Genomic DNA, 20,793 nt, shown 5'->3' on the forward strand with positions numbered 1-20,793 from the left:
TTCTTTTGTTGAGGAATCTTCTTCAAGGCTGCTCTTTGAATTGAACCAGTGACCTTTCACTTGGGAATCAATCTAATTAAACACTGAGCTATTAGGGATATGAGAACAGGTTGTAATTTGTAGTATATGGGAAGAAAAAGATTTTTCCACCACCAGTAGCAGAACAGTAACAATGCAGTGACATGACAAGTATCTGCACAACTATTCATATGCTAATTAGATGCAATTCAAATGTATGTATGATATAGCCAAGATGATTGTCTATAAAATGAACTTAATCTCATGTTTAAAGCTGTAATGGATGGTGAGATATTAAGCCAGAAAGTCAAAAGTTCAAAACTTTTTTATCCTTTGCTTGTCTGTATATAATTAGGTATAATCAGCACAGAAAGGGTTATGATAAAGAAATATATTGATCAATACGGACTGTGCAAATCGAGAAAGAACTAAGACTGTTTGGATACTGTTTGGAAACCCACATTTTATCACTGCATTTTTTGTCATCGTTAATTTTAAGGATGGCCATCTACCAGGTCAGAAATGACCAGATTTTGCTCTTATTTTATCCTCCTGTTTACCTGAATTTGCAATTTTCTATTTGTTTTAAAGTCTGCCTTATGGTTTTAGAGGGCCTTTTTATATAGTCCTAATATTTATGGCTTTTTATCAAGGTGGCCTGACACACAGGGTAATAACACAGAGACGTCTAAAACCGCTCCCCCAGAGAATCCTCTGAGCCATACCCCCTTGGTAAAGACTGTAAAAATTTGTACTAAAGTAGAAAAGTTCTTATCATTAGAAGCAAACTCTGAATTACAATTAAGAAAAACACAAAAGCTTACTCGGGGGAGCATCAGGTATTAAATAAGCTTAGAAACTGGCTACATATGACCTGGTGACATATACTCTTTACAGTAGGTCCAACTATGAGTGGTAATCATCCAACCCTACTGTATAATTTGCACTCACTATTGTGCAAAGGTACTGTATACCTGTGTTACATCTGTATCTATTTACTCATGAAATTAAAATGATTCAACCTATTAATATTTGATGGGATATATATTAGCAATTCACTTCTCAGTTTGCCCTAAATGTATTCAATGGAGTTTAGCTTGCATTTTATCATTTTATGATATATTTATCACCATTAGGGTTATGTTTGCTTCAGGCTACTATCCATTTTGTTAAATCTAGAACAGATGATATAAAACAGCATCATATTTTACCAATAAGTGCAAAATACTTCTTATACTGTTTGTGATAAACCCTTGCCAATTATGACATTGTACTTTTTTCCTTAACCCTTCCAACAGGGATGTGTCATTTTAGTATTCTAGATTGTTCTTGTTTTATTGCCAGGCATGCTTTTATTCTAAAGCTTGGCTTTTCAGAAATAAATTAATTTGCTACATAGTTTAGTTACAATGAAGATGTGATGAGAAGATTAGGCATTGTCTGAGATGACTGCTCTGGGCAATATTTATCTCATGTTTGTATCCTGTGTTTTCGCCAAGCTTCTTTGTGGCAGCATTAGTTTATCAGGGTTTTGTACTTGGGGCTGCAAATTTATGTCAATGTGCACAGAATCAGATTGTCTCCTGCACAGTACATATAATGACACATTGTGATCAAGTGGTTTCCTAACTTAAAGGAAAACTCCATGTACCATAGATACTTGGTAGAATTCAGCTTCCACTTATCATGGAACTCCTGTGTACTGTAAGCATGGGAAAAAGGGTTTAATCATATCACCAATGTTAATACCATATATACTGTATAACTATCTATCTATCTATCTATATATATATATATATATATATATATATATATATATATATATAGCTCAAAAAATGAAAGGGGACACTTAACCAACTGAATATAGCTCCAAGTTAATCAGACTTCTGTGAAATCAAACTGTTCACTCAGGAAGCAACACTGATTGATAATCAATTTTACATGTTGTTGTGTAAATGGAATAGACATCAGATGGAAATTATTGATAATTATCAAGACACACTCAGGTGGGGACCACAGACCACATCCCAGTACCAATGCCTTTGGCTGATGCTTTGGTCACTGTTGGATGATGGTTGTGTTTTGACACTCGGAATCTACAATACACACAAGTGGGACATTTAGTGCAGCTCATCTAAGATGGCACATCAATGCGAGCTGTGGCAAGTAGGTTCGCTGTGTCTGTCAGCGTAGTGTCCAGAGGATGGAGCACTACCGGAGACAGGCCAGTACACCAGGACCGCTACCTCCGCCTTTGTACAAGGAGGAACAGGAGGAGCACTGCCAGCGCCCTGCAAAATGACCTCCAGCAGGCCACAAATGTGCATGTGTCTGCACAAACAGAAACCTGTAGTGCCCCTGAATACATCAGGGTGCTACAGAGAACTGCATCCTTTTCCCCAGGGTGCAGGACCTATCCCCCATGGTTCCAGGTTCTCAAAAACCGGTGTTACCTCCATCAGCACCACAAATCCCAACCAACACCTCACATCACCTGTCAGACACACCAGTGAGTTGGTCTAGCTGGAACAGGGCCACCCACCTAGGGGTCAGGCAGACTGGTAGGAGGGACGAAGTTAATCTAGAGAGAGCCCTCAAAGTGAGAGGAGCTGGAGTGTTAGCTCCTGGGGAGCTAGAAAGACCGAGGTTGGTTGGCAGACAGTGGTCCGGGACCAGAGGAGTCGGGGACCGGTTGCAGTGACATTGGACAAGGGTGTGATGGACATAGTCTTGGAGGACTGTTGGCACCAGAAAGCCCAAAATACCTGACCGGTACTGAGCATGATGGGGTACAGGACCCTAGGTCAGGAGCCGATTCAACATCCTGACAATTGACCTGCAGAGGAAGGGGACCTTCAGGGACCTTCCCAGAGAGCTCAGAGACTGAGGGCATCAACATACCGTGGGGGACAGGGTTTTCCAGAAAAAGCAACGCACTGAATTCTCAAGTGCTAGCCCTTAGGAGCAAGATTTCACTTAAAAACTGAAGAACAGGACCTTACAGCTTCAAGCTATAGGGACCCACACGGACACAAAACTGTGCACGGAGGCAGGCACCAGATTACTATGTGACACCGGTGGGACTGGGTACTTGGACGGGCTCCCCGCAGCGGTACACAGAGACATTGGTTTACCTACAGCGTGTGTCTCCTTTATAAACCTCATCCAGCACCACAACTACCCACAGTGAATACCCTGGTCCCCTGCACCCTGCTCTCCCAAATAACTACCAACACCCTGAGCCTGGGGCTTTACCTACCTGTGGAGGGACTAACATCTGGCTGCTTAACTCCATCTTCCCCAGTACTCCTTACAGCAGCGGCGGTACTCCCATTACCGCAACCCACAGGTGGCATCATGAACTTATCCCTTGTAAATACCCCCTTTATATGGATCAAAGTGTCTGCCAAACCGGGTCTGGATGACCCCTTCAAGCCACGATCCTGGATCCGAGCAGCCCGACTAACACCGAGGCGGCACAAACCGACTCCATGAGGATGGCATGAGGGCCCAACGTCCACAGATGGGGGTTGTGCTCACTGCCCATCACCGTACAGGACGCTTGGCATTTGCCACAGAACACCAGGATTAGCAAATTTGCTACTGGTGCCCTGTGCTCTTCACAGATGAAAGCAGATATTGAAGGCATTGAAGCTATGGACCGGCCCACCCATTACCCAGACCTGAATCCAATTGAGCACATCTGGGACATCATGTCTCGCTCCATCCACCAACGTCACGTTGCACCACAGACTGTCCAGGAGTTGGCACATTTGGTAACATGGGTGTCAATATGTGTCTGGAAATAAAGTACTTTCGGTACCATTCTGCACACTGTATAACTTATAAGGGGTGAAGCACAGTTGGGTCTTATCTAATTGTATTACCATATATGTAAAAAGGTAATATCCTCATCTGATAAGGTTTTGTGAGCCACAACCACTCTAGTCAGATGCTGCAGGATCCACAAGGATTGTTAATAGTGATGGGCAGATCCAGACTTTAAAAGTCTGGACCTGCAGAGTTTCAAAAGTATCTGAGTGTCGGACCTGGGCCTGGAATTCTCAAGAAATGCCAGCTAATGATTGGGCTCTGGCAACTCAGGAAATAAAAAAAAAATAAGGGAAAAATAAAAGTAAGGCAAACACGCTGTACTTACCGGGTCTCTGGCATGGCTGTAACTGCTTTTTTAATGAATGCAACGATCCTTAGTGGCTGCATGCTGCTATTTTGAGGCTGGGTGGCCCAATAAGCATGGGTCTCCCCAGCTGAGAATATCAACCCCCAGCTGTCGGACTTTATCATGGCTGAGTATCAAAATTTGGGAGGACCACAGGTTTTTAAAATTATTTATTTAAATAATAATTAATAAAAGCCGCATGTGGTTCCTCTTATTTTGATACATGGCCAAGATTAGCACATGGCTGGGGGCTGCTGCCTGTAGCCATATGCTCTATCTATGCTTGGTATCATAATACTCTAATTTATTTATTTATTTATTTTTAAACCACGATATAGACCTGCAGACAGGGTCTGTGATTGCAAGCAGTCAAATGCTGTCACACAGGTTGGGGGCGCATATGATTGCAACCAATGACAGATACCAGGACTGCCGGTGAGCGGTGGCAGCAGTAAATATGCACGGAGGTAAATGAGTGGCCCCTAGAAGAAGAGCAAGTGACGTGGAAGCAGATACAGCCACGCCAGAGACTCAGTAACTATAGCACACTTGCTCTAATCTTCCAATCTCTTCTACCACCATTTTTAAGCATCGGATTCTGGTACCCAAAGACATATATTGGGACTGGTGTACGGCCAGATATCCAGCCTCAATTCTGGTTCAGAACTTTTTTTTTTTTCTTTTTTAAGCCCAGTTATTCCCTCTGATCCTGGGTATCTGCGAGTTTGCCCAGCACAAAATTGTTAATAAAGAATACTGGAGATAGACAATTCTGTGCTGCTGAATTTCAAAAAAGTCATGTGGTTGTCCTGAGGAAGGAGTCATTTATTTTAATTTGAAATTAGTTCACAATAAACCACCTTCATTTATCCTGATGACCTGGCCTTTATTTGGATTCAGCCATACAGAATCATCCATCTCCCATGCTTTTTACTGATTCCCTATGAACATAAACAAAATTCCCCAAATGAATCACATATCAAATCCAATGCACTCTATGGGCTCCTAACATGTCTGTATGTGTTGTTAAAGTGACTGTGGACTTTTCTTTTCAGCCCAGAAAACCTCTTTAAAAACACTACTGTCAGCAGGTCAAAAGTGGACAGTTTTTTCTCTTATCTTATTCTCACTGTGCCCGCTGTTTTTTGTTTGTTTGATTGATTCTCTGGGGCACGTCTTTAGGCTGATTTCCATCGTTACCCATTGAGCTCTATTGGTAAATACCTGACAAATCAGCACAAAGGAAAAAGGCCCCTTTCTCTGTATGCTGGGTCTTAAAAAGAACAAAAAAATTAAATATTTAATGGAGCAGTTGTAATAAAATAGAGCAATAATTGGCAAATTGTGTCCTGATGACACGTCCGCTTTAAGGGCTTATTACATGGTACAATGATTAGTACAATAATTGAATGGCCATCTCAGTCATTGCACAAAGTGACCATTCCCAGCGTTACAGTGACAAATTATATTTCATACACTTGCTGTTGTCACCTTGTATTGTTATTATCACAATGACTCATCTAAACAGTATAATTTGTGCATAGCTATCACCACTTGGTAAATATTGTTAGCAATTGATCCGCCCTAATAAGTCTAAATTCACAACTTCTGGTCACTTTGCGGTTATAAGAAGTCATTAAATAAATATTGCAGTTTTAATTGCGACACAAACATGCACCACAACTACACTATGCCAACATAGCCTAACGTAACCCTTAATTTTATCAATTTAAACAATGTATACTTCTGAACAAATAGTTACACATAGGCCATATTGATTTTCCTTGGCCAGTTGTCCAGGGCTGTCCAATCACTGCATATCATCCAACACTGTGCCCCCTACTCCCCCCATCAACAATCGGCTCCTTTTTCAGGTGACAGCCAGATGTAACGGCATGGATGGGTGCTGAAGAGCGCCGCCCCAATACATGTGTAGTGGCTATTAGGTACTGTAGAACAGCTTCTTTTCATAATAACAGAGGTATTATGTAATACAATGACGTGTGTTCAATGTGTTTATATCTGGCAAACAACAGCTGATTCATGGGGGTTCAATGTGTCGACCCCCCCAAATTCCACCATCATTAATCAGCTGACCTCACAACCTCTTTAAGATTATTTATGAAGATCACCTTCTTGTACAATCGCGATTGAGGCAGAAAAGTTTCTTTGATTTTATTTCTTAGTTATTGGTGTGACGATCAAACCTGCTTGGCTGTATAATACACATATTAGCCTTTGTGTAATCACAAAAAAATGCTCCTAGGAATTATCTGCATATTTTGGAAAGCCTTTGAGCATTTATCTTTACAGACGTTAAATTTGCACTAAGCCAGTCAGTTAGATATTCCTTAATGCACAGTATAATGAGGATTTGCAATTAAAATAAATTGAGAGCATGCAGTTTAGGCAGAGTATTTGTGACAGCTAATAACCACTGCTGATTGTGTGTAATTAGTTTTATAACACATACCGGCTTGTATATCTGCGTATGCAAAATCAGCAAAGAGTAATTGGGCATAGTCGCGTAGAACTGTAAGTATGTAAGACAGTCTGCAGTCAACCGTTACCTATTTGTACATTATCCAAGCCTACTGTGAAATGAATTTCTTTCTGCATAAAACATTAATGAGAACATTTTGTTTGCCAATATTAATATAGACAATTACCTCCAGAGCCGTCATATTGTGTTTATTGATAGCCGAGAGTTTGTTGGCTTCTTTTATTTTTTCCCGGGCTTCTCGTAACATGTCCAAGACATCATCCAGTTTGTCTTGGAAGTGACTTAACTTGTCCTTTACTTCAAGATTTAAGTCATTAGTTTTGTTATGAGGATCCTGAAATAGCTTCTTTACTCTATTGAGAAGACCTTCTGCTGCCCTGCAATGAAAACAGTAGATAAAAAATGTGGACACGACAATAATAAACAGTATCGCTGCCTCAAAAATCCATACACTGCTTGTAGCAGGCATCCTGATTTATCACACCTTGTATGATATTTCAAGCAGTTTTATTTACAAAGATATATCACTTCATTCTGTTCAGAGTATTTGGGTTATGTCATAAGACTTTTATATATTGGGCAAAGGCAAATGTAAAAAAAAAAAGCACAAAATAAGATTTCTCAGAGGCATCATTCATCCTACTGCACTTCATTGGCATCTATAAATTATATTTTCTATACCATATCAAAATTGCCTCCAGACATAAATGTTTCCATCCTTTATGACAATGTATATCTTTATATTCCCAGATTAAATAATACATATATTAATACATTGTGCATGAGATGGAAAAGTCTGATACTGCAGCTACATTTCCTAAACTCAAAAGTTCCAGATAAATTTGTTATGAATGATTTCATACCGAGTCCTCAAGTAGATCTGAAAGAAAATCTCTTTTCTCCTTCAACTGTTTATTTTAAACAAATTCAGCTCTTCAAGTTGAAAATGTTACAGTTTCTGCTAGAAATAAATGATAAAACCCAAACATCACAAAAAGATAATGTTCGAGAGAAAGCAGTCCAAATGTCTATGCTGAATTTATTAAGGCTTTATCAACAAAGATTAAAAGTCTCTTAATATTTATGCAACTAAATAATCACTAACTACTATACTTTTAGCTGCATTTAGAAGTCACATATTAACCCCTTCCCATCCGGGTGATTTTCCGTTTTTCATTTTCGTTTTTATCTCCCCTTCTTCTGAGAGCCATAGCTTTCTTATTTTTCCTTCAATATTATTTTATGAGGATTTATTTTTTTGCAAGACAAGTTGTACTTTTGAAAGAAATCCTTAGTTTTACCATATAGTGTACTGGAAAATGGAGAAAACTTTCACGTCTTTGTTCAACGCTTCTATCGGTGCACACCAGTGTGGACCGATAGAAGCATTGAAGAAGGACGGAAACGGCCGTTGTCGAATCTGCCTCGTGTACCCCCCTTCCCCGTGCCTTCACTTGTAACTCCTTTGATAAAGCCAACGCTGCGAAACAGCTGTCAGGAGTTGTCCCTTGCCCTCCGAACCAGCCACCAGGTACTATTACTCTGCTTTTGCCCTTATATGCGGTTTTCCCATGACCGCACAGTGCTCCAGGCTGTGACCCAAGGCATACTAAATCCCTCTATATGACTTAATTGTCTCATTGCCTGTTGCAGCCCCGGCGGCTTTACTTTAACCCCTTCTGTAGTGATAGTAACTCCTAGTGGGGAACTATACATATGCTCATTCCGGTTGGTGCACAATTCTGGTGTATGTACCTCTACAACTCCTCCTGGCAATTCCTCTCACCGCAGTTTTTTATAGTTGGAACTTTCCTCTTATTGTAATTTCTGGGCTGTGTGGTGCTTTGGGTCTGGACTCACCAAATTTACATTGATTTTGGGAATTGGTTCCCTCCTTGCCCTTGGCTCTGCACAGCCCACCATTTCTAGTCATACTGCGGCTTATTTGAGGCGTTGTCAGGATTTATACATACCTGGGTGCCCACCCGCTGGTGTCCATAATATTTCTGATCTCATATAGGACACATTCCTAGTGGGGAACTATATATATGCTTATCCCGGTTGGTGCACAATCCCGGTGTATGTACCTCTACAACTCCTCCTGGCATCTCCTCTCACCGCAGTTTTTTATAGTTGGAACTTTCCTCTTATTGTATCTTCTGGGCTGTGTGGTGCTTTGGGTCTGGACTCACCAGAATTACATTGATTTTGGGAATTGGTTCCCTCCTTGCCCTTGGCTCTGCCCAGCCCACCATTTCTAGTTATACTGTGGTTTAATTGAGGCCTTGTCAGAATTATACATACCTGGGTGCCCACCCGCTGGTGTCCATAATAATTCTGATCTTATATAGGACACAGTTCTATGGTCCTCCCAATTGGTATTTACCCTGTCATCTCTCCCATATATCTCCTTCATGGGCCTACCCCATTGTAGAATTTTGGCATTGCAGTTCTTCATTTTTTCCTAGTGTGGCTGGTTCTGGTTGGCAAGAGACGCCCCCACACACACACTTTTTTACTCCCCCTATTTATTCCTGCTGTATTGTCTGACCCTTCCTTATTGATACACATTGTATTTATATATGTGATTGTTATGAATAAATATGGATTTTTTCACATATGGTTGTTGCCTCATCCTCCTTTCCTCTCCAGTTATTCATGTTCCTCGGAGTAGGCATGTCCTTATGGGATACCACTGAGTGGTCCCATAAATTGGTATTCTATTATGGCCAATTTTTTGCTATTTACTTCACTTGTAACTAGTTGATGGAATAAAAGGTTTTTTGACACAATCATTCCAGTGAGTGCCTTTCGTTCTACTATTTTCCTGTAAAGCAACATTGCTCTGATCAGCAGAAATGCAGCATTCCTGTGAGTGTCAGCGCTACTAAAGGGGTCTACATTCTTTACATTATTGCTAGCAATAAATGCAAAATAACAACATGCATAACAATTTGGTTTAGAACAGAGATCTCAAACACGTGGCCTGTTGGCTGCATGTGTCCTCTCACGCTGCCTCCTTTGGCTCGCAGGTACGTACCCCCCTTGGTCGTGGCTGGTGTAGGGGCCACAACCGTCATTGCTCACTGCTTTCAGATGAATGTTTTACCAGTGCTGTGCAGAGTCAAGCTCTCTCTGCACTATTCCAATGACTGCCACTGGCTAATAAGAGGCACGGAGCTGATGCCTATGATGTCACCTACTTGCATCTGATTGGCCGGCGACCACCATTGGAACAGTGCAGAGAAAGCTTGACTCTGTGCAGTGGCGGCTAGATGTTCATCTGAATTTTAGATGAAGAACTAACATCGGCTGTGATCATCAAGGGGGGCTCGTGCCTGCAGGCTGCAAGAAGCAGGGAAGAGAATGCCGAGAGAATGGAAGACAGGTGAGAAGAATGTTTTGCTATGTGTGTGTGTCTGTGTAGAATGGTACCATAGGGGACCAGGATGGGACATTGCTAATGTGTGTGTGTGTGTGTGTGTGTGTCTGTGTGTGAGTGTGTAGAGTAGCACAATAGGGGACCAAGATGGGACATTGCTAGTGCGTGTGTATATGTTTGTGCTTGTGTCTGGTGTGTGTACAATGGCACACTAGGGGACCAGGATGGGACATTGCTACAAGAAGAGGATCAGTAAAGGGGACATTACTACATGCATGGGCACATTAGTAAAAGGGGACAATGATGGGCACATTACTACAGGATGAGGACAAAGGTAGGGCACACTAATAAAAGGGTACAAAGTTGGGCACATTACTACAGGATGTGGCACATTACTTCAGGATGGGCACATTACAACAGGATGAGGAGAAGGATGGAGCATATTAGTTAAAGGGGGCAAATCTGGGTCATGTTACTACAGGATATTCACATTACTACAGGATAGGGACAAGAATGGGGCACATTAGTAAAAAGAGACAAGGTTGGGCACATTACTACAGGATCGCCACATTACTACAGGATGTGGACAAGGATGGGGCACATTTCAAAAAGGTGAAAACCATGGGCACATCACTACAGGATGGTTACAAGGCTGGGGCACATTTGTAAAAGGGGACAAGGATGGGCACATTACTACAGGATGGTCATATTACTACAGGATGGATACAAGGATGGGGCACATTACTACAGGATGGGCACATTAATTCAGGATGGGCACATTACTAAAAGATGGGGACATTACTACAGGATGGGGACAAGGATGGGTCACATTTGTTAAATGGGAAAGGATGGGCACAATAGTAAAAGATGGCCACATATCTACAGGATGGGTACAAGGATGGAGCACATTACTAAAGGATGGGCACATTAATACAGGATGGGGATAAGATGGGTACATTACTACAAAATGGGGACAAGGATGAGTACATTACTTCAACAAGGGAAAAAGGATGGGGGAAATTACTAAAAGATGCTGGCCGAAATTACTTTATGGTGCTTATTGTAAAACTATATTACTTACAAGAAAGGGATAAAATGTAAACGAAAACAATAAAATATTAATTTTTTTTCACCATGAAAAATGTGTGTGTGGATATATTTTTAACAAAAAAGTGTACATTTATTGTAATAAACAAGCAAAAAAATGTTCAATAACAGTGATCCAAAGGTGTAGAGAAAAAAAAATATGGTGACCAATAAAAAAATGTCACATCTGCAATCAATGTGGCCCCCCAAATTGTTTTTTTTATATGTGCGGCCTTTATACCAAGCCAAGTTTGAGACCCTTGGTCTGGTCTAGAACTAGGGTATTTTTTTGGAGTGTCCAAATGTGAAGTTTTTACCCCCAAAATAAACACTTAAAATTAATCTCTATGACAAAGTAACTAAAATGTACAATTCAAGGAGTTAACAATAGAGAAATATGATATTGCATGGGTACTATTAGATATTGAATTCCACTAAAATTTATAGAAATCTTCAATATTTGAGAATACAGATTTGTTTGTAATTTGCTCAATGCGCAGTGACCTCTGGGGTCTGGTTGTGGCCGATAATCACAGCCCAGAGTGAATACTGGACATGTAAAATAATAAGGCACTGAGAATTGGAGTAACAGCTTAATGTCCTGTGTAGGCCGGGACGTCTGGTCATAAGCAGGCCCCTTGGGTTAACTGCACGTATGACCTCTGGGACCTGCTCACAGCCGATATCCCTGCCTAAAGTTAACACTGAGCTGAAGATGTGGCATGATGGAGGCATGGACAATCGGACAGCAGGCAGGAAGCAGCATAGGCAGACAGAGATGTGAGCAGTGAGGTGAATGTGAAATATTTTTATAATCAAAAAGGAAAACATTCTTATCTCATTGTTCTCTTTTCCAGCCACCCCCGCTCTTCCCGGTTCTCTACACCTCTGTCACATTGCATCTTAGGCTAAGTGTTCACTCTAGGCTGTGACATCTGACTGGAAGCAGATGCCAGAGGAAATAAGCATGCATGGTGACCTCCAGGAGCCCACAGCCAGAAGTTCTAGCTTTATAATCATTAAGCTTGTGGAGAACCAGGCAGCAAGTAAGGAGGTGAGTATGATGTCTTTCTTTTTACACCTAATCTTTATTATACTCTGGAGTCTAAAGAGACTGTAGAGCATAATAGGGAACATTCAATTTGTTAGGAATAACTTAACTGCAAATCAAATGTGCCAATAAAATTGATGTAATTTGGCCATTTTGAATTTTGTCAGATCCACTCATCTCTCCCCCATTGATTGAAACGTTGTATTGTAGACTACTACTGTCATGGTATAATCAATGTTCTACATATTATTGACTAGAGTATTTGGCAAATGTTTTAGTAATTGTCTTCTTGTCTTGACTGCTGAGCTATAACACTGTAGCCTAAAATCACCCTTAATTGACCACTAGATTCCCTGATTTTTTTTTTAAACAAGGTTTGATCATTTTTCTGATGGGCTTTGCTAGACCAAGCAATGTCATAGCTGTTCTGAATTATGAGGAAGACCATGCAGCCTCACAAAACATCATTAGCTGGCTTCTTGAGTCTTCAACAGTGTATGAAGTGGAACTTGGAACTTTTTAGGGCATTCGACTCAATGTTGACCGTCTGCGCATTGATCTTCTTATCTTTAAGTCTGCAAAGTCTTGTGTAAAGTGCCACTTCTCACATTGCGTTTTTAATTTGAAGGTTGGCTTAATATACTACAATAGAGGCAATTTATATTTAATAAGCTTTATGCATAAAAAATATATAGTGCACTACTCCTTAACAGAAACTATAGAAAGTCCCATTCAAACGTATTTACCATATTCTCAACATGGTCTAAAACATACGGCCTTACTTATATTTTATAAGAACCTTGTTTTTAATATTGCTACACAAAAAATAAATTATTAAAACAATGGAAAGCTACATTGTGAAAGATTTCTTACAATAATATAATACAATACAATTTTTCCTTACTTTAGCTCATCTGCAGCTGCTTTATCCTGGTTCTTAAACATTCTTCTCCTGAGCTCTGCCATCATCTTGTCAACATCCTTCTGTAGCTCTTGAAAACTTTTGTCCTGTGTTTTGTTTTGTATACCCAGCGTTTCGTTCAGCTTTACAGCTTTGTCATATATGTCTGCAGGTAGTATAAAAGTTAGATGATACAGAATATATTAATATACCACAGGCGCTCAGAGATAGGGGTGCAGAGCAGGTTCAGCACTGATTACTTGAAAGCAACACATTGAGAAAAGATGCACTCTCTTGCGGGGAACACATGTTGCTGCCAACAGCTGGCCGAAAGAGAAAATATAACAAGTGGTGTAGGATTTAAATAATACAATAGTTAAGGTCACAATGACACATCATGCTGTACTGTGACCCTGAGGCATAGTTTTTACCAGATGCATTATAGAAAGTGGAATTTATATCTTATTGAAGATACTAGACAACTTTGACATGGAAAAAAAATAATTTTATATGTTAGTGGTTACCATTCGTTAATAAAATGGCACTAGTACTGTAGCTTCTTTACTTCACTCATTGTCAGGTCCCCAAATATGCAGTTTCCAGCTTGATCCTGGTCTCAGATTTTTCTCTTTTGGGAGTGTGCCTCATTGTAATATAGGGTGGATGTGAGGCCTATGTATATCTAAACTGTTGCGGTCTTGACTGCTCATATACCAGCAGAGCTTCTATTTATTATTTATTTCCTCTTGAGTCCTACCTAATTTACAATCTGTTTCTAGGGATCGGCTGACCCGGACTGTAACAGTCCGGATCTTGCGCGGTTTCAAAGTTGCCCGAGTACTGGGCCTGGGATTCCGGCTGTTTGATCAGGATCAGGCACTCGAGAAAAATAAAGGAAAAGTAAAGAAAATAAGATTGAAGTGAGCACTTCGTACTTACCAAGGCTTCCACGTGGCTGTACGCTGCTACTGCGGCCTCCCTGTGCAGCATTATTAATGCTCATACATATGCACTGCTTTCCCTGCCCCTCCGACTAGCCATTCTGGCCTCTGTGATTGCAGTCAGACGTGCCCCCAGCCTGTGTGACAGTGTCTACCTGCAATCAGTCATCACTCATCGCGGCTCATTCATTCTATGCACTCACAGCAAGCAAGTCATGCTCTATGGCTACGCGCTGTGACTGAGATTTAGCAGTGATGAAATCACTGTGGAAACTTGTGTAGATTATGTTGGACCTGCAGGGTGTATTGGGGTTAGTAAAGTGGTGAAAGAGCGTGCTTTTCTGTATTTTATTTCAAATAAAGGTTTTTTTCGCTGTCTGTGTTTGTTTAGTTTCCCTTACAAATTAGTGATGCGGGTGTCATAGACGCCTGCCATCACTAACCTAAGGCTTAGTGACAGCTGTGGGCTGTTATTAACCACTCATTACCCTGATTGCCACTGCATCAGGGCAATTGGGAAGAGCTAGGTAAAGCATCGGGCTAGTCGCATTTAATGGATGTGACAATCTCAGCAGCTACAGATTGCTATTTTTAGGCTGGGGAGGCGGCCAATATCCATGGCCCTCCCCAGCCTGAGAATCTAGCCACAGCTGGCGGGTTTTATCATGCCTGGGTATCAAAATTGGGGGGGACCGAACGTCGGTTTTATAATTATTTATTTAAATCGCAAAAACTGCAGCAAAAAATGCATAAAAAATGCACTTTCTTTGCCAGGAGGTGTAGATTGGGTACAGGAATATGGCGTAAAATGTTTAACACAAAATTTGCATCCCATGGCCCAAAAATGCAAAAAAACTTGTTTTTTTTCTGCCAGGAGTTGCAAATTTTGTGCAGAGATTTGGTGCAGACTATTTCAGCACAAAATATGCATCTCCTAGCAGAAAACCAAGGCAAAAATCACAGCAAAAACCGTGGCACTAAAATTGCATAAAATAAAAGTGCATTTTTGCCAGGAGGTATAGATTTGGTGCAGGGATATGGTGTAAAAATGTCATCACCAAATTTGCATCCCATGGCACAAAAATGCAAAAAAATGTTTTTTTTTCTGCCAGGAGGTACACATTTCGTGCAGAAATCTAGTGCAGGTGATTTCAGCACCAAATGTGCACCTCCTGGCAGAAAACTGCGGCAAAAAATGCATAAAAAATGCGTTTTTTTGCCAGGAGGTGTAGATTGGGTGCAAAAATATGGTGTAAAAATTTCATCACTAAATCTGCAACTCTTGGCAAACAAAACTGCACTTTTCTGCTAGGAGATGCAGGTCTGTGAACTCAGTGACCTCACCTGAGGTCAGGTTACCTACATTCACAAGTGGCCGAAGGAACCTCCAGCTGTGACTGCATATGACCTGAGTGACATCACCACTCATTGCACAGCTCATTCATTCTCTGCACTCATATCGGGCAGTCATTCTCTATGGCCGCTCGCTGTGGCTTGGATGCAGCAGAGCTGAATCGTTGTAGTACCTTGTGTGGATTACGTCAGACCTCAGGGCTGTTTTGGGGTTAATAAAGTGGTGAAAGAGGGTAGGTTTTGTATTTTGTTCCAAATAAAGGATTTTTTGATGTCTGTGTTTGTTTACTTTCACTTACAGATCAGTGATGTGGTGTCATAGACACCTCCATTACTAATCTAGGGCTTAGTGACAGCTGTGGGCTGTTATTAACCCCTCATTACCCCAATTGTCACCACACCAGGGCAATCGGAAGAGCTGGGTAAAGCGCCGGGCTTGTCGCAAAGCCCTCTTGCATGATCATAGTGGACTAGAGGAAGCATTGTGATGCCCACCAACCAAGCGAGTCATGCCCATTAACCTGAAAGGAGCCCATACATTCTAGGCTCACGGTAGATTCTAGAATGTACGGGCTACTTCTCTTAAACTGCTTTCACCACCCACAAGCCATCCTGGCGCCTGTGATTGGATGCAGTCAGCTGACACATTGCCACTCAGGGTGGGGGTGCATCTGACTGCGCATCTGACTTTAATTAGCAGCCCAAGAAATTAATGTGAGGCCTGGGAGCAACGTACAGCTATGCCAGAGCCTTGATAAGTACAGCGCTCTTGCTCCCATTCCTCTATCCCTTCTACCCCCATTGTTAATCTCCAGATTCTGATCCCCATAGACTTATATGGGGCAGATTCCAGACCAGATCTGGATTTTTTTAAAAAGTGAACAAGAACCAGTTGGTCCCGGGTATTTGCGAGTCTGCTCATCTTTACTGTTTTCTCTACCCCCTCCTCTAATACTGTAGCTGGCATCCCCATGTTTTCACTGTGGAGATCTGTGTACAACCCCTTCCTTCTAACTCTTGAAATCTTGAAGGCTGGGGTCATATGGCTGTATATTGTATCAAGTGAGAGAATCGGCTCAATTATGTTAATGACGTGTGGCTCAAACTCTGCTTTGAGAGTGAGCTGAGTGTCATTATACTGTGATACAATTCTCTGGCATCTGAAAATCGGATCACAGGTGCGGAGAAGACTGAGAACATAATTTCTCCATATCCTCCATTGTCTGTACCGGCATAATTTGGACTGCACTTAAATGACATTCGAGTTCAGTCCAAACTTTTCCATGCATCCACTGACTTGAATGGTTACGTCCTCACCTATATATACTGCCACTCGTAGCATGCTGCAATTTTTTTCTCATGCTGAATCAGCATGAGAAAAAAAACTACCCCATAGTATGACATTGCAGTGAATGCTCGAGTGAGTGAGACCTAACACTGAGAAAAGAGAGGGGAGGATTCTTTAGAAAGTTACATAATTCTGCACTTCGGAATCAAATGAACAATAAAATAACAATTCTGTGAGAACTTCTACATTGCTTTTAAATTCAAGACATTGGGGAACCTAAGCATTTTTCTTGAAGATTTCCCAGAAAAATGCTTAGATTCCCCATTGACTTGCATTAGGTTCATTATTCGTGATGAATAATTCAGATATTCAGGTAACATAATATGAACCTGACTACTTTAATATTCACTCTTCTCTAATAATCACAGTATAGATACAAAGCTTTCACTCCTTATCCCTTTACAAGATACAGTATATGGACATTTTGAGTCCCGATGGCTCAACGTGCCATATGTGGTGCCTTCATGTGGCACAAAATTAAAGAAATAACTTTGTAGAAGAAAACATGTTCCTTTTTCTACAAAAATATTGTATGCCCACATATACAATCAAAAATGGTAGAGTCCGGAAGATTATGTGGGTGAGGTATGATGGTCCTGTACAACTTATTCTTGTACCCTCAATATAACACAAGGACAATGGTGCTTAAACAATCCATAATTACATTTGTGGTAAAGTTTGATGGGCCCAGGTGCAATGTTTGGACCTGCCCCCCCCCTCCACCGACACTCGGGGTACAGGATAATGACCCCAACACTCGGGGTATGAGATAATGACACCGACACTTAGCTCTTTTCCTCAGCACCCAGGTTTCCCATGATCTGAAATCCCTCTATCAGCACCCAGGCTTTCCTATGTTCTGATATCCATCTTGTCCTCGGCAGCCAGCTTCCCCATGCTCTGCTATACATCTTTCCCTCAGCACCCAACTTTCCCATATCAGAGAAAGGGAAATCTGGGTGCTGAGAGAATATGTATAGCAGAGCACGAGAAAGCTGGGTGCTGAGGGGAAGAGCTTTATTCCCTCAGCGAAAAAAATTCCCATCCCAAGCCTGTGTCTTTGTCCCCCCTCGTATACAGTTCTCCAAATACAATAATGGCCCCCACATAGCCTTCCAGATAGTAGAAAGTGTCCAACATAACCCTTCATATATTAGAATGCACCCCCATAGTCCTCCACGTATTATAATGCCTTCCCCATAGTCCTCCATGTATAAAGTAGCCCTTCCAGCCCTCCAATTACTATAATTCAACTCCCATAGTCCTTCATGCATTATAATTCACCCCATAGTACTCCATATACTATACTGCACCACATAGTCCTCCATATATTATAATGCACCCCCATAGTCCATGTATAAAGTAGCCCCCATAGTCCTCCATATATCATAATGCTGCCCCATAGGGCTTTGGCCACCGTGTACTCACTGATTAAAAAAAAACAAACAACAAGTCCTCACCTCTCCTCATTCTCATGCTGCTCTGTCCTCACCTCTCTTCTCGTTCCCCCGTTGCTCCGGTCAGCATCCTCCCATACTGCGCTTTGCGATCTCAGCACAGGCTGAAGTGCAGTCGCACAGTGGTGACATCACCGCCCTCGACTGCACTGCAACGTAGAGCACAGGCACAGGGGAAAATGATAATGCATTGAGCGGCATGCGCTGCTTGATGCTTCATTATTGCAGTGTGCAATGACTGGTGAGGGGGGCCACTCCCTGACTCATACTGGCCGGGTCATAGAGAGGAGCCGGCTGCTGATCTGCAGGCCCACTCGCGATGGCAACCTCTGCGACCGCAGTCGTTACGCCCCTGATTACATTAAATAACATAGTGTTTATTAAAATATTTTTTTATGCCTTTGTTTCATATTAGTCAACACAACAGTATGAATAGAAAAAATACATGACCAGAGTTGTATGGAGTGTGACTCTTTTTGTAACATTTTGGTAATGCTAACTATGACATTTAAAGGCCTCATTTTCTTTGCAAAGTCCATATTTAGAAAATAATGCACATACTCCATAGAGGAACACAGCTTAGAACTAAGCTTGTTAGTTAACTATAAATTATTTTGTTATTTAATTGGATCACATAACTCTACCAAGAACTGGATTTTGCTGTGTTCCAGTTCAAGAAGATCTATAATCAAGAATTAATTAAAAATGAGGCCCGTAATGATACACAGAATGAAGGATTATTTCACAATTTATCTCTCCACTTGCTGCGGCTGGTCATATATTTTGTCAGCAAAGTGGGCTCTACATTACTGTGTGTTTTTGATGTGTTCATTTTTTCAGTTATTATTTCTTGCGTGAAATGTTTATTAAGATTGAACAGTTACAAGTGGATAGTATCAGATCATTATTCACACAGATGCAGTAAATAAAACTGCACTTCAGAAAAGCATGCTAAAAATGAGGCATGAAAATCACAATTTCTCCATAATAACAACAAACCGAAATTCTGTTACTCTATGGTTGGACGGTAACAGTGACAGAAACTTATTGGAGAATAAAGAAAAAAATCTCTAAAGTATAAGTATAAAGGAATTTTACTGTATAATAATATTGTAAAATACTATATTGCTGGGGTGCTGCTGGTAGTTCCTCAGCTCCCAAGCTGATTTTAATCAGATATGACAAAATTAACTTTTGTGTATTGAGCAAATTCAGTATATACACCTGTAAAGTCTAATATGTATGCATTATGGAAGTTTATCTCGCTAGGCTGTGAGTCGAGGTAATCACAGGGATGGTTTTGCTTTAATTTCATCTGGTTAATTTAGGCTTCGTAGACCAATGAAAAATAAACTCAAAACAGCCTTTATCTATCATAAAGGAACCAGCACAACTTAACAGTCCATCTACTGCTGTGGGGTCTGCCCACTCAGGTAAATATTTGACACTTTTAGCACGAGCACTCAGGTGGAGGTCTTCATACCTCCATATAAATAGACCACAGGCTGAATCCACAGGTCTCAATTTTATCTCCTGTAGCATGCCCTAGGGTGGAGATATGTGAACAGCCATCCCACCTCTCTCTGTCATTGTCTTAGGTTAAACCTCTCAGCATTTGACCTGCTGGAGACTTCTCACAAGTTTACATCCCTGAGGCTATCAACCTCAGTGAAACATATCTCCCCCTAGGATTTTTACAGTGACCATCTTACATTGTGCTTAAGCTTTAATGGAAATGTATGTGCTAGGAGTACTACATTTGTAATGTGTTTGACAGGTGTAAATTACACAATTTTTTTCAACTGGATAAAAAAAGTCTTAAAATATAGCCAGTTACACTTTAAACAAATTCATCAGTACCAATTTTAGGTCTGATAGTTCCAGTCAGGATCAGTGACAGAGACACTAGCCAGCACATACATTTCTCAGCCAAGGACACTAATAGCTGTTTTGAACAATTAGGGGGTAATGCTAAGATTAATTAGAGACGATGACCAGTGGACCAATCAGCAGACAAGTTCAATAGCTAGTTGATAGTCTTTGTATCCTATTTAAATTTCATAATTTGCCCTATGTCAGTGATTTTTATTGTCAGTCTCTTCCTTTAAAATTTCCCTTGGATTAACCTCCAAATGCTTGACTAAAACATATGTTGTTCTATTGTCCCAGTAAATTATGGACCCAATTATAGTTAATAGGGTTTTTCTCTTTCATTTACATACATTTTGTACCACATCCATCCTCTACATGACTTCTGGTTTGCTGTTCCTAGTACAGATCAAAGAAATGGGATTGCAAAATGGTGGAAATAGAGCCTCTTGGAACGATTCTGTCTCCTGGACTCTAACTTGGATATTTCTGACTAGAATCCACATCTGACGTTTTCTCTGACTCTTTGGTTCTTACTCATCTAGGTTGCTATTTTTCTTTAATTTGCTCATTTGCAGCTAATCCTCTGCCTTGGGATCTCTGCAGCAAAGACCATGGAATCCGGCTTTTGGGATAATGGACAGTTTTCTCTGTAATGTATCACGGGAAGGAATGGAGGTAACTGGGGAATAAGAGCTCCTGGA

The 20,793-nt window shown here is 41.0% G+C and overlaps 1 protein-coding gene across 6 annotated transcripts in view; it reads right to left on the minus strand.

Moving 5' to 3' along the window:
• Positions 1-20,793, minus strand: part of LAMA2 (laminin subunit alpha 2) — a 1,231,414-nt gene that overhangs the window by 202,239 nt on the left and 1,008,382 nt on the right. For all 6 annotated transcript variants that reach the window (XM_075339908.1, XM_075339907.1, XM_075339906.1 and 3 more), the window contains 2 exons: positions 13,125-13,287; positions 6,868-7,078 (listed from right to left, as the gene is read on the minus strand). In XM_075339908.1, coding sequence (XP_075196023.1) covers positions 6,868-7,078; positions 13,125-13,287 — 374 coding nt within the window. The remainder of the gene's footprint in view (positions 1-6,867; positions 7,079-13,124; positions 13,288-20,793) is intronic.

The sequence above is a fragment of the Anomaloglossus baeobatrachus genome, chromosome 3, assembly GCF_048569485.1.
Source record: "Anomaloglossus baeobatrachus isolate aAnoBae1 chromosome 3, aAnoBae1.hap1, whole genome shotgun sequence".
Taxonomy (NCBI): Eukaryota; Metazoa; Chordata; class Amphibia; order Anura; family Aromobatidae; genus Anomaloglossus; species Anomaloglossus baeobatrachus.